General features: G+C 33.6%; 1 protein-coding gene across 1 annotated transcript in view; it reads left to right on the top strand.

Annotated features, from left to right (window-relative positions):
• The window catches only part of LOC142344519 (uncharacterized), a 61323-nt gene that overhangs the window by 28932 nt on the left and 16814 nt on the right, over positions 1-15577 (top strand). The window contains exon 3 of the mRNA XM_075396244.1: positions 8956-9149. Within this exon, the coding sequence (XP_075252359.1) occupies positions 8956-9149 (194 nt within the window). The remainder of the gene's footprint in view (positions 1-8955; positions 9150-15577) is intronic.

Raw genomic sequence — 15577 nt, 5'->3', positions numbered from 1 at the left:
TGTGAAACTGCACATCTTTAAGTAGAGTTTACATAGACCAAGTCTTCAGCTGCAAATTTGATCATCGATGCACTGGGACGTAAGCGCTCATTAATATAAATCAATTTACCATTCGAAGGATTAGCTAGGTATTGGTTGTTTTCGTGATCTGCTTATTACATGGAACTGCATGAATTTTAGAATAACAGGAGGCATAAGATTACCAAGCAGTTTTTGGTGAGTAGCACGTGATAGTTAACATTGCAATTCATCGAAGTTGGGGACTTCATTGTCATATAAGTAATTGACAAGGCTATTCAGAAACAAAAAACAGAATTCGTTTTCTTCAAGTTTGCAAACTTTATCATTTACATGGAACGGCACAAATTTTAAATTAACTGGAGTTTACCATGCAGTACACTTTTGGAGAATAGCACGTGATGCCTTTTCAGATTGATTTCAACATGTCGTAATTTTAAAAACTTTTAAATAATTTCTTGATGTTTTCAAAAACTTCTTCAGTTACCATTTTTTGGCATCAAAGTGTGATTCGTTATGGTCAGTGAGTCATTGGAGCTATACATTTCTTAACTTAAGTCTGCCATTAGAAGTTGCAGGTGTAAATACCTGGCGTCATCTGCTGTTGATCCTTCTTGAAAAAATAACGCTTCTTTCTGGAGCGCTCTTTGATTTCCTCTTATGGCACAGCATCTATGTAGGTCTGATGCTCTTTGTCCATTTCCCAGTTGACATTGCAACTCATCGAAGTTGGGGACTTCATTGTCATATAAGAAATTTGACAAGGTTATTCCAAAACAAAAAGCGGAATTCATTTTCTTCAATTTCGCAAACTTTCTCATGTACATGGAACGGCACGAATTTTAAATTAACTGGAGATTACCATGCAGTACACTTTTGGAGATTAGCACGTGATACCTTTTCAGATTACTTTCAACATGTCATAATTTTAAAAACTTTCAAATAAGTTCTTGATTTTCTCAAAAATATCTTCAGCTACCATTTTTTGGCATCAAAGGGTGATTCCTTATGGTAAGTGAATCATTGGAGCTATACCTTTCTTGAATTAAGTCTGCCATTAGAAGTTGCAGGTGTAAATACCTGGCGTCCTCTGCTGTTGATCCTTCTTGAAAAAATAACGCTTCTTTCTGGAGCGCTCTTTGATTTCCTCACATGGCACAGAATCTATGTACGTCTGATGCTCTTTGTCCATTTCCCAGTTGACATTGCAATTCATCAAAGTTGGGGACTTCATTGTCATATAAGAAATTTGACAAGGTTATTCCTCAACAAAAACGGAATTCATTTTCTTCAATTTCGCAAACTTTATCATGTACATGGAACGGCACGAATTTTAAATTAACTGGAGTTTACCATGCAGTACACTTTTGGAGAATAGCACGTGATGCCTTTTCAGATTAATTTCAACATGTCATAAGTCTAAAAACTTTTAAATAAGTTCTTGATTTTTTCAAAAATATCTTCAGTTACCATTTTTTGGCATCAAAGGGTGATTCCTTATGGTCAGTGAATCATTGGAGCTATACATTTCTTGACGTATGTCTGCAATTAAAAGTTGCAGGTGTAAATACCTGGTGTCATCTGCTGTTGATCCTTCTTGAAAAATATCGCCTCCTTATGGAGCGCTCTTTGATTTCCTCACATGACACAGCATCTATGTTCCTCTGATGCTCTTTGTCCATTTCGCAGTTGACATTGCAATTCATCGAAGTTGCGGACTTCATTGTTATATACGAAATTTGACAAGTTTATTCCCAAATGTGCTTGCATTTTGTGTTGTTTTAGTTTCAATCAATTTTTTCCCAATTTATTTCCTCTTTTCGTGTGTGTATCCTTTTCAAGGTGTTTGTTTGTTCAAACTAGGATAATACAGAGATCTGTTATGGCAATTTCAATTACATTTATTCCCAAATAAAATCTGCAAAGCTATCCCAATAGTTGTTTTTGATCATGTTGTATTTAACGTTCTTTCATTTGGTGTTGCAATTAGTTTAAGCCCAGGATTGAGAATGATGAATGGTTCAATAAGTTCTGTTGATAATGTAGTTTTTTTTGAAATCTTGATTGAAATGCCCAAAAACTAAGTGGTTTGCATTTTGATGGCGTCCAGTTTTTATTAGGTTATTCATCAATTTATCTTGAAATATTACATCTCCCAAATGAGGAGCTTTATAAAGACTGTTATGAACATGATTTGATCAGAAAACGATTTCAATTTCGAGTTTGTAATTATCGTCTCCCTTCCCTCCCCTCCCACTACCTCCCCTTCCCTTTCTTTTCCCTCTCCCTCCCCTCCCTTCCTTCCTTCTCCTCCCCTCAAGCTCCCTTCACCCCTCCCCTCCCCTGTACTGTTTCCCCTCCTCCACTGTCTTCCCCTTCTGCCACCTTCTCTTTCTCTTCTCCTCTTTTCTTTCTAAAATTTAAATCAGGTGTGCAGATTGTTTCGTGCGGTCTATCTTGTGTTGCAATCTCCACGCCTTTGACAAACCTAGAGTTTTAAAAGAAACACTTTAGTTTTCTTTCATTTTATAGTTTACTGTCGGCGGACAATCGCATCAAGCAAATTTTTTTTGAACAACCAAAAACTGTTTGTGTTGCATTTCAATTTTGCTTAGTGTTAAATGTTGCTCCTTGTAAAGTTCTAACTTATTGTTTTGAGTAATGAACGCCTTAAAAATGCCTATGTTTTTCATTCATGGCACACAAGTTTATAGCAAAGACGAGCGTTGAGAAAAAAAGGGGAATGTGGGAAAAGAAAAAAAGTAAAAATTGGGAAAGAATTCAGGTAAAGAGAGAAAAAAGAACAGTTTAATTTTGTGATTGTATTGCGCTATTTCATGAAAAATTTCCAAGCTGTCTGTTAATAATTAACAAAAAACCTACTGAATTAATTTATGTCATTTCAATGATCAGCTAACAGTCTTTGCTGAAATTAAAAGAACAAAAATTTTTCAATTCAACATATCATCACAACAGGAGAATTAGAATCTTAAAAACAAAACACAGGTTATTATTTAACAGGTTGAACACTTTCATCTTCACATAATTTCTTGTTTGAGGCTGTTTTAACATCTTCGGTTTTATACATGTTTCCATCCTTTATTGCAATTGATTTCCTCTTGGTTGCCTCGTGTGCAGATTGTTTCTTGCGGACAATCGCATGTTGCAAATTCCACAACTTCGACGAACTTTTGATTTTAAAAGTACGTTTAATTGTCTTTTCGTTTTATAGTTTACTGTTTGCGGAAATCGCATCGAGCAAAACTTTTTTTGAACGATCAGAGATGTATTTCACTATTGCTTAGGGTAAAAAGTTGCTCCATGTAAAGTTCTGCGTGACAGTTTTAAATAACGAATTCCTTATCAAAATCTACATTTTTGATTCATGGCTCAAAAGTTTACAACAAGAAAGAGCGTTTAGAAAAAGAAAAATGTGAAAAGATTAAAGAAATGAATTTGAAAAGATTTCATGCAAAGAAGAAAAAAAGAACAATTTGGTTTCGTATTTAAATTGCGCCATTTCTTGAAAAATATTTAGGCTGTCAGTTATTCTTTAACAGTACAATCGAATAAAATTTATTTATGTAATTTGAATAATCAGATAACAGTCTTTGATGAAATTAAAAGAACAGAAAATTTTACCAATTCAATATAACATTACAAAATGTCAATTGTATCCATTATTATATCCATAATTCCATCCTTCAATGCAAGTGATTTCCTTTTGAAGGGTTTAGGAGTGTTATATAGGTTCTTGCGCGAGTAGTTATGCATTCTATTTTTCTTTACAACTGGGCAACTGGATATTGGATTTGATTCAGATCATCAAAACTATTTACAGACACGAAATTATCTATGCCATTTGGTTCGCTGGGATCAGAGCAGAGGACTGACACTGCGCTTTTTTAAGTAGACTTTACTTAGTTCATTTCGTCAGCTGCAAATTTGATCATTGATTCAATAGGAGGCAAGAGCTAATTAATATAAATCAATTTACCATTGGCAGGATTTTCTGGGTAGTAGCTGTTGCGAGTAGTTCCTTTACATGGAACTGCACAAACTTTAAAGTAACTGAAGGCATAAAAATACTAGGCAGTAAAGTTTGATGAGTAGAACGTGGTGCGCTTTCAGTTTTGCGAAAGTTTATTTATGCTTTCAAAATTTTGAAAGCATAAATAAACTTGAAAGCTCAGTTCCCATATTTCTGGCCGCAAGGGGGGTTCTTGATGGGTTCTTAGTGAATCGTTGGAGCTATACAATTCTTGATTGCGTACCCTCTCATATATGTCTGCAATTAAAAATCTATTTCTTTTTAAATTACTGCCATTTCTTGGAGCGCTATTTGCTTTCCTCGCATGGCAGAGTATCTGTGTAGCTCTGCAACTCTTTGTCCGCTTCCAAGTTAACATTGCAATCCATCAAAGTTGGTGACTTCACTGTCATATAAGTAATTGACAAGTTTATTCAATAACAAAAAATATAATAAATATTCTTTATGATGGTATTTTGATCTAAAAAGATTCAGTTCAAGATTTATAGAAGGCGGTAAAGAAAGGATTTTTAAGTCTCATATGTTTATCCTTTGACTTTGTAACTAAATGCATTTCAATGGGGTCCAAACGATCCTCTTATACCGCATTTTATATTCAATTAGCCGTTTGAAATTAGAACATTTTTCTTACTTATACGCCAATTGATTTCGATGATTGATTTTTTAAAATATTTTCTAACTCTGCCTCATTTAGTAGACACAAAAGTCAAAATTTGTTTGAACGGGGTCGGAACATTACGTGCGAACACACTTAACCGAGATTCTTCGTTTTTTTTTTTAAATTTTGCTCTCCTTTCTCTTAATTAACCCCCTCATAACATATTGTTGTTTTGTTTTTTTTTTCACGAGAATTGCTGCTGTTTTTTGATGACTACTGTCACTTTTTGCTTCTGAAACAGTTTTTGCTTGACTTAACCAATGCTCAGGTTTTTTTTGCCCCCAGAAAGTCCTTGAGTAAGTCCTCTAACTAAGAAGGGTCGAGAAAAAGTTTTATAGCATAGGCGGTGCATAAGCGGTGCATAAGCATAAGTTGTTTTTTATCACCACAAATTTCATAGACATTTTTGCGGTGAAATGCGCTGAATGCGATTAAATTAGGTAAGGTCAACGCTAGAGTAAGCGATGAACTTACAAAAAATCACCACAGTGCACCGCTTACTACTAGTTACCGTCCTTGCATGGATTCGAACCTCTCACCTCCTGCATGTTAGCCATTTCTTCTTCCACTGCGCTAATAGTTCTCACTACAATCTAGCATATTTCTTCTGAATTAAACTCAAATTCACTCTACTTTTTTTAAAACATACGCTTTGAACTTTTGTAAGATTAGCGGTGAAATTACAAATTTTAGCAGTGAAATGTGGTGATTTTTTGTAAGTTCACCGCTTACTATATTGGTGAAACTACATAAATTCACCGCTTAAAAAAGTTTCAAAAAGATGTATGATTATTCTTGGGTAAATTTTCCGTGCGTCTTTTAATAAATGTATCATAACTTTGTTGAACAAAAGACAATTCGAAGCGTTTTCAAAGCGGTGAATTTATATTATGTCACCACTAAGTTAAGCTGTGATTTTTTTTAAAATTTCATCGCTTTCACTGCTTTTCTCACACCATTTTAACACTTTTTTCTAAGCGGTGGGTTTATGTAATTTCACCACTAAGTTAAGCGGTGAGATTATGTAATTTCACCGCTACCAGACGATAAAGGTTTTTTTTTACCCGCTTTCACCGATTGATTTATGTAATTTGACCACATTCACCTATTACAAAATTTTCCGCATTCACCGCTTATCTTACATAATACTTTGGGTTGAATGGGAGAGGAGATGTTAGCCGTAATTGGGTACCATACGAGTGATCGGAGATCGAACCTTATTTTTCTTTATTCGAAGAGGGGATCGCAAATTTGGGTGGCGGCTTGGGTCGTGCACAGAGGCTAGACCCATTAAACTCAAATTGGCTCTGTCTGCAACCCATTAGATTTGACCTAAGCCAATCTCAACTTTTCGTAGACTGGTTTCTCTCCCCAAGCTAGCTGGGTCTGAAACACTTCTTGTCAGGGCCAAAAATATCAAATAACTTATGTATTGCGGGGTCTTAAAAATCCCTGTTTGCTGCCCCACGACTACAATTTAGTCCAAGGGGGTGCAACAACACGAAGAAATGTTAGGGCTCACGTTGTAAAAATCTCAACCTTTATAGTTCGCTGATTTGAGGTTTTAAATTTTCCCTTTGTTCTCAGGAAGCAACATACCACAGAAATTGTAAATTTTTGATGAAACATTTAATGTGATTACCAAACTGAAACGTAGTACATGTTGTTTTTTCTCTATCTTCAGTTAAAATTTACATGGTTACACATTTTTCTAACTCACCATCAATCTCTTTTTACCCAACTCATTTGGGCAAGCCCTGTGCAGAGGTGTCAACTCTAAAAGACGCAAAAATACGGAAGCTTCCCAGTGAATGCGCTGAATTTATGTGAAATCTAAGCTCAAGCGTAGATTTTACATAAATTCAACGCATTTATTGCTTATTTAACATAATTTTGCGTTGAAATTAGCATAGATCTTACATAATACTTCGCTGAATTTAGTGTAGAACTTAATTTATTTTGCGTTGAATATAGCGTTGATCTTGCATAATTTTGAGTTGAATTAAGGATTGATCTTACATAATTTGGCGTTTCTAAGCGTACATCTTGCATAATTTTGCGTTTAATTTAGCGTTTATTTTACATAACTTTGGGGGGACTAGGTATTGGCTTGTGTGTTAGTGGGAGGGACGGGTTGCGGGGTTTAGCAATAGGTAGTGGGTGTAGTTGGGTACGTTGGGGGTGTTAGGGTTAGGTTACTAAATTTGGGGTCCCAGATGTGACTCAATCAGTGACTATTGGTTGCATTAGGCAAAGTTTCGAGGTTCTATAGACAATTGTTGAGTTTAAATAAATCAAAACTTGAGTTTAAAACGAATTTTGGTGCGCCTAACATGAGTTTGACAAAAAATTACTGGATATTTTCCGTTTGTGCCACCAGCTACAGAGCACGTGTCATTACATAGTAGCATATTATGTAAACAATGTCACGTGCATCGGGGGGTTGCAAATAGTATGCTTAAACGGGGGGAACAAACGGAAAATATCCAATTTTGTAAAACTACGCTTAGAAACGCAAAATTAATTAAAATATGCGCTTGGAAAACGCTATACTATGTAAGAACTGCACTTCGAAACGCCAAAAATTATATGCAACGTGATGTTACAATCAGATTTACAAAGAGTGCCTTTTTCAGAAAACTAGGGTTCTGTGGTACAGTGGTAGTAGGAGACTTGAAAAGTATTAAGGAGGTCAGTGGTATGAGTCGCATACGCAGAGGTCTACGCCTTCTTTTTTTTGTAAGACCAGCTCTAAATTCAACACAAAATTATGTAAGATCTACGCTGAGAAACAAAAAATTTTGTAAGATAAGCGGTAACTAGCGTTGAAAAGCCGCAATTTTTGGATATATTCTGAGTATTTTGTGACCCACCGGTGCACGTGCTAATTTTTTACATAGCAACGTGCTATATAACAACAAATAGTTTGTAACTGGGGGTCATAAAAAACTCTGGGGGGCGAAACAGAATAGATCACTATTTCCTTACATAGTAACGTGCTATATAACAACATATAATTTGTTAATTTGTAACTGGGGGTCATAAAAAACACTGGGAGGCCAAAACAGAATAGATCACTATTTTTTACATAGTAACGTGCTATATAACAAAATATAATTTTTTAATTGGGGGTCATAAAAAACAATGGGGTAGGAAACAGAATATGTCCCAATTTTCCTAGCTAAATTTGCAGTGAATTTTCCAATTTGTCAACGCTACCCAGGCTGAGGTCCCGGACCGAAAATTGATATGTCCAGAACGAAATGAACGCACGAGGGCAGTGTCGTGCGTTCAAATTTACACGGACTGGTAACACGAAGGAACGCACGATAGTGTGGACGATAGTCTGGACATAGTAATTTTGGACCCACGATAGTCTGGACATAAGCAACTTTGAACGCACGAAAGTCTGGACACAGGCAACTCTGCAAGAAAGAAACAAAAGTCTGAACATAGTGACTCTGGAGCGCTCAAAAATTTTTTGAATGGAAAAAGAAGGCCAAAAATTGATAGGCCTATTTTTGACGAAACACTATTACTAGAGTGGTCACTCAAGTGAAAGCTTTCTACCAAGAAAACCTCAACTCACTTGAGTTCAAAACTTACAAAACATCGAACGCAAGAAAAGTCGCATCCAACATTTTGCTTTGTTTTAGACAAAATTATACCTAGAATTGCTGAATTTGCAAAACAAATCAAGCTTTAATAACTTCGTGGCTGGCACCCCCTTCAATACTTTCATCGAGCATCCTTTATTAAATAAAATGTAACAACTGCTAGAGCACCTCATCAAAACCATCACCCTCAGATATCTATACTTGAATTAAATACACTATAAAAACGCACGAACACAATAGTCTGGGCATGAACGCACGAATGTTTAAATTTTGAACGCATGAATTTTTTGGTTTGGAACGCACTAAAGTCTGGAGCGGTCTGGACATAGACATGATTTGTCTGGGACGGTCTGGAAATATGGACTTTCGGTCTGGGACCTCAACCTGGATAGGTGCCGCTAATCTTACATAGTATTGGCAACTTTCCTCGGCCCGGGGCTCAATTAACACACGCTACTTTGATTGAAGTATAGTTAAGTAAAATTTAAAAGTTTTCAAGTGTGATATCCGAGGAAATTATTGATCAACCTATATAAATATATTTCGAAAACAGGGTATATAAAATTGTGGACCAAATGCTTCTCGTTATTAAACGTCTTTTCCGTTTTCAGCGGGTCCCAAGGGAAGAGGCGAAAACCAGGCAATGTTTCACATATCAACTGGTATCAAAGCTAACCATATCCTTAAATTCGGGAAAGAGGCTGTTGTAGGCTGGTTCAATGAGTCACAGTATTACAAATTTGGAGGCGAGTCTGAAAGTTACGAGAAATGCAAAATGACCGGTTTTACTGGCCATTTTACGCAGGTGATATTCAGATCTTGATTATTTTGTTATTCCTCATTCAAAAAGCAATTTAAATATAGAAATTAAATTAAATGTACAAAGTTTTAACAGCACTCCATTGTTAATCCGCTATGATTTGAAATCGTATTCACGTTCTTCTTAGAAGCTTCATCTCTTCGAATTCTATCAGTTTTCAGAAATTTGTCATTTGGACTGCTATTTTTACTCCCCATTACTCGATAGGAACTATTTATTCAAATGTTTTTTTTTTGTTCAGACAAGTTTTTCAGACAATATATTCATCGTAGAGAGTTGTGAGCAGTATCATTAAAAAGCATTTGCGTCCTAGAATACAGAGCTAAAAAGATTATTTTGACTTTCGTTTTTACAGGGAGTTATCGAGGTTTAAATCTTTGTAAATAATCAACAGTTTTATTCACATTTTCAGTAAATTTGGACCAATTATGCTAATATTAAACTTTTAAACGGTAGAGTGTCATTGTTACTGTAAGAGATAGGAGAACATCGCTGAAATTGATTGGAGTTTCGTTGGCTAAAAAGTCCGATAAAATTTTAAAAATTCAGACTTTTTTCTTCAAAAATTGCACAAAATAGGCTTTTTCGGTCCACTTTGTTTAAGTTCGCCGAAAGTGGAGACCAAAACACCGCTGACACAATCTCTTGAAACTCCTCAGGAGAGCTAGTAAGTTGAAACTCGGCGTCATATAGAAGTTCTTTGGAATTAAAAATTTTGCTGTTTTTGTACAAATTTAAGTCGATAACTACAAAAAGTGAATAAATCAGTTTTTTTTTATATTTGAAGTTTTCCGGTCAACAACTGGTCCAATTCGCATACGTTTGAAACACTTGAGCGGTTTGCTGGCCGAGCGGCAGAATCAGGGATGGGTTTGATGTTATAATGGATTCTTACAATCAGAAATTTTTTAATATATATTTTGTTGCTGCCTTTTTTCAAAAAGTTTTGCTTTTGTTTCTTCTATATTAATTACTGGCATATTTTTTATAGACGGCTTCGTTAGTGAAAGCTCTCATTTACGTAACATTGCTGCCAAAAGTAGATACAGTTTGTTTCCAGAGAACCGTATGAATTTTACGGCCTGGAGGAAGAGTTTTAGTAAACTTCAAATGAATTCTTGTATTTTGCCTTCAATTGTTATTCTTTTTGCATTCTAATTACTAAGTTTTGCCATTCAAAGATCCAAATGGCTTCTTCATGAGGTGTAGGTGAACCTGTGCCGTGCATTCGGTTGTTACCTATTGTCTTTTATGTCACTGAATGTATATGTTTCAAGGAAATTTTAGTGTTTTTTGAACTTGTCAATGTTTTATATCATTATTGTTAATCTTTAACTTGTTCTAAGTATACACAAGTCAAGCTCTCTTTTTTATAGGATAAAACTATTTTTGTGGAGGATTGTTTTAGAAAAACGGTTTATTAGTTTTCGGTATCACGAGTTTTCATACAAAAATTTGTGATTTTAGTGCACATTTGCCCATTTTTGCTGTTGTTTTTGTTTTTCTGATAAATTTTCACTTTACTTAACCATTAAACTGAAAAAAGGGTTACACAAATTGTAACTGAATTTTTTAATTTATTTTCATAACATATGATATTAAGGGCGTCGACACCGTTCTCTTGCAGAATTTGGTAGTTTCTTCTGTTTATGTTTTTGTTGTTAGTTTTTGTTGTCGCATGCGAAATATTGGGTATTTAAAAGTCTCAGTGGCCAACTATAGATACATAAATGAAATTTATAACTGATATCGGTATATTATATAGCTAATAATTCTTAACTTCTTCTTAACTTTCAAATTAAACTTTTAGCTTCTTATTTTTTAAGTTAAATTTTATCAAAAAATTAAAAGTGTTCTTCAGCTTATCGCTTTGGCTCTGGTTTGATTTCTTTTCGTACTTTGAAATCTTAGATCATTTTCGTAAATTAGACTCAATACTGAGAGATCTCTTCTATGTTCTGTGTAACCAAACGAAAGTTTTCTGTTGATTAAACATTTTGACTGATCTCTTTAGGGTTTAGATTTTTTTTCACAAAAATCTGGTTATTTCTTATTACTTTTCAATCACCGTGTTTTTTGCTGTCATTTTGAAATGCCGCTTTACGATAAGACTTTATTATGTTCAAAATTTTTGTTCATTTGTCTCGAGGTTATTATTTTATAAATTCATTGGCTTCAACATTGTGGATTCGTTTGCGAAATTCTTCAGATCAGCTTGTAATTAAAGTTATTTTAAGGTTTTATGACTAATTCGCACTAGTAACAGGCGCAATTAGATTTAAAAGAAGTTGCAAGATAAATTGTCTAATCTTTTAGTCGAGCTCCTATGTTGGCCATGGATTTTGAAAATATTTTTTTTAAAGTAAAGACAATGGATTTCCGAGATTTTCTAATCCTATTTCTGGTAACTTGTAATTAGCATCTCTGTAGAAAAGTAACTTACCTTATCTTTTGAACTACAGTTTGCTTTTTTAACGCTTTTATTTTCTTAAGATGGTCTTTGTTCTTGGAACAATCAGTTTTCAAAAAACTTTCGTGAGTGATGCTTATTTGCCCAGTTTTGTAGGTTTTTTTCACAATATTACAACAATGGGAGGTCCCCCGGTCTTCTGAAAGAATGTAATTAGTTTTTTTGCCTTTAATGAGCAGCTTAAGTTATACTTGGCTTGAACATCGTTTTCGTCCAATTTTTTTCTTGCATTTTTTTGCCCGTAGTTGTAGTTTTTTTCTTCTTGGTAGTCGTATGACATATGCTGGATAATGAAAGGTTTCAATTGCCCTCTATGGAGATGAAAAATGTTCTCTCGATGTTTTGAATGTCCATTGTTTATAATGTTTCTTATCAGTTTGATAAAATTTCTTTCCAAAAAAAATCAACGTTTCATCAAACGTGGCCCATTGGCTCATCTCTCGTCGACTTGTTACCAAGTCGCATTAAAGAATAGTCCCGTAATATTTTCTGATGAAGTAAAATGATTATTCTCTAGTATAAGTTTTGTTTGATGCCATTTTGATTTTTGAAAACTATAAATGTTTGATATTTGTCATTTAATGAAAAACAAAAATATTTTTGGGAGAACTTTTCAAAATGAGATTATGGTTTGCACAGTTTTCAGAAAAATAGCCTTTCATTTGTGTGTGATATGCATGCTATCCAAAATATTAACTAATTGACTTTAAACACCCTATCATGAGCAATATTACAATCTATTTTATTTGCTTTAAAGTTTTATTTTTTTCACTTTCTTCAATTTTGTCTTCAGTTCAGCGTCTAAATAAAGTTTTTCAAATATCTATTCCTTCATTTATCAATGACAGCTTGCCCTTTATCAAAATTTTCATTTTTTTCATCTTTAGAAGAAACGAATTTGTAAAATATCTTAGTAGTAATAGTTAAGCTGAGCGGGTGGTTGGTATGTATAAAGATTACCTATAGCCTATTTTCATCAGCTTTATTAAACCGTACCTTAAAAAAGAGAGTGAGAACAATAGACCTGCCAACTTTTATTAATAAATGATCTCCTGCTTCAATACACTTCAGATAAACTTTACTACCTAATAAATTTCATCTGCAAAAATTTTACCTTCAAAAACTTCATTTACGCATAAATTTATCAAATATCAATAGTTTTTTTTAACTTTTGATCATTGAGGAAGTGTTGGTTGAATGATATCAAATTATCTTAAATTTTTCACAAAAAGTTCTGGAAAATTTTTTGAAAATTACGCTTCCATAAATTTTTTTCTACTCCTAATGATTTGAAAGCATTTTTGGTTTTTAGTAGATTCGTATTCTGAAACCTCCAGCTAATTTTTTTTTGCTTTAAAGGTACGTTGTAGTACAAATTTATAGGGTAGTTATCGATGAAAAAATGAATGGTGGTATTTTCAGGGTCAATAAATGATTATAGGTTTGGGTTTTGCAGTTTTCTTTTCTCAAACCTCAAACTACAAAAAAATGTCTTCGAGAAGGGTATGCAATGATAACTTTCTATAGGTTGTTTGTAAACAAAGCATTTGCTGTCGACTTTTTTTAAATCTAAGAAATTCTACTTTTCGATTTTTAACCGAAGTTTCGGCTTCTGAAACATAAAACCTCAAACTATTTTCTTTGGAAATGTATGTTGAAGTACATCTTTATAGCTTAATTTTTGACGCAGAATTCAATAGACTTAAATTAAAGTCGTGAAAAGAGGACAAATTTGTGTTTTTTGACGTTTTAGATACTGAAACTTGAAACCAAAACTATTCTGAAACTATACGACCAAAACATCTTTATATGGTTTACTTTGCGTAATATACAAAGACGAGGAACAATAGACCTGCCGTCTTATAATTATTACCCAGGGGTATTTATCTTAATTACACCTGGGGAATACGACCAGTTGTTATTTTCGGCTCCAATGCACTTCAACTAATTTTAACTAATTAAAGTTTTCAACAAAAAAAATAAATTTTTGATGATTTTTTATTTTTTATTTTGATATATTTTCAGAAGTTAGTTTGTGAAATGTTTTTAGAGTTTTTTTGTGTGAAATTTGTAATTTAAAACTTTTATCTGAAAAAAAAATGGTGTTACTAGAACAAATTTATTTCAAAAATGTCGGTTCTTTCAGTACCGTACTTGTCTTCTTCTTGGTAGTCGTTTGACATATTCTGGCTAATGAAAGGTGCCAATTGCCCTCCATGGAGGTATAAAATATTTTCCCGATGATTTCAATATCCTTTGTTGCATAATGTTTCTTATCAGTTTGATATTATCTTTTTCCAAAAGAAATCAACGATTTATCAAACTTTGCCCTTTTGCTCATTTCTTGTCGACTTGTTACCAAGTCGCATCAAAGAACAGTCCCATAACTTTTGTCTGATGCCATTTTGATTTGGCTATTTTTGGATTTAAAAAATGGACAAAAACTTTTGGTCTTCATTAAAATTTGTAATCATTTCATTTTTGTCGCCGTTTTTGCTAGTAGACTTATTATGGTAGTGACAGGTCTCATTGACCCTATAATGTAGATGGCTTCATCCATTTAGTAGTTTGCTGAACGATATGTTGATATGTTGTTTTACCTCTTCCTTATTTGGCAGACAATTTAGTGAAAAATTTAAATGAGCGGGCTCGGAACTCTATGTGCTCCTTTACCGCGTTTTACCGAGCTTCCTTGTTATACATAAACACAACAGCAGAAACCAGGAATTATGTTTTGAAAAAGATTGGTTTTTAGTAAGGCTGATTGATTGCGACTGTGCTGGTGAAAGATCTTATCTGCTGATCAATAAAAAAAATGCCATATTTTGAAATACAAAAATTTTAATTTTATTTTCAACCGCGCCGTCACAGCAAACGAGAATTTTCATTTCTGTCTCTCAAGACTAAAATGCCCATATTAATGCTCTAACGCCGATATTAATTTATATTTCCCGATATACAAAATTGCTGAAAACGAATTTTGCAAGCTTTCATTGTAAATAAATTTTTTGTAATTTTCTTGTCAAAATTTAAGGATTCCCTCGAGCTAGTAAGAATCATAAATCCTGCAAACTTATCATTACCATTTCTTTTAAAATATTTGTTTCATCTTTAGCACTAAAAGATTTTTTAAAACTGCACCTTGATGTCAATAAAATTTTCAACGCGCCACACAAAATGACTACTTAGGCATATGAATGTTCCTTACGTGAACTTAAGCGAAGAAACGTAAAAACTAAAAAATTTTGATATTTGTCATTATTCTCAAAAACAAAAACAATTCTGCAAGAAATTATCAAAATGAGATTATAGTTTGCACAATTTTCTGAAAATTAGCCTTTCATTTGTGTTTGATATGCTTGCTATCCAAAATATTAACTAATTGACTTTTAACACCTTATCATACGAGCGAAACTACAATTTTTTTAAAAAATTTTCCTTAATGTTTTATTTTCTTCACTGTCTTCAGTTCAGCGTCTAAATTTAGTTTGTCAAAGAGCTATTCCTTCATTTATCAATGACAGCATGTCTTTTATCAAATTTTTCAGTTTTCTCTTTCATCTTTAGCTGAAAACATTTTGTAAAATACTTTAGTAGTAATAGTTTAGCAGAGCGGGGGGGGGGGGGGGGGGGGGGTTAAAAGGACTTACCTATGTATAAAGATTACTTATAGCCTATTTTCATCAATTTTCCAAAAACGTACCTTACAAAAGAGAGTGAGAACAATAGAGCTGCCATCTTTTAATAATAAATGATTTTCCGCTAAAATACACTTCAGATATTCTTTTCTACCTAATAAATTTCGTCGGCAAAAATTTTACCTTCAAAAACTTCATTTACGCATAAATTTATCAAATATCAATATTTTTTTTTAACTTTTGATCATTGAGGAAGTTTTGTTTTGAATGATATCAAATTGTCTTAAGTTTTTTACAAAAAGTTG

This window comes from Convolutriloba macropyga, chromosome 1 (assembly GCF_964194025.1).
Source record: "Convolutriloba macropyga chromosome 1, txConMacr16.3, whole genome shotgun sequence".
In the NCBI taxonomy this organism is placed as follows: domain Eukaryota; kingdom Metazoa; phylum Xenacoelomorpha; order Acoela; family Convolutidae; genus Convolutriloba; species Convolutriloba macropyga.
The sequence above is the reverse complement of the archived record's forward strand: the minus strand, read 5'-3'. Positions and strand labels throughout refer to the sequence as shown.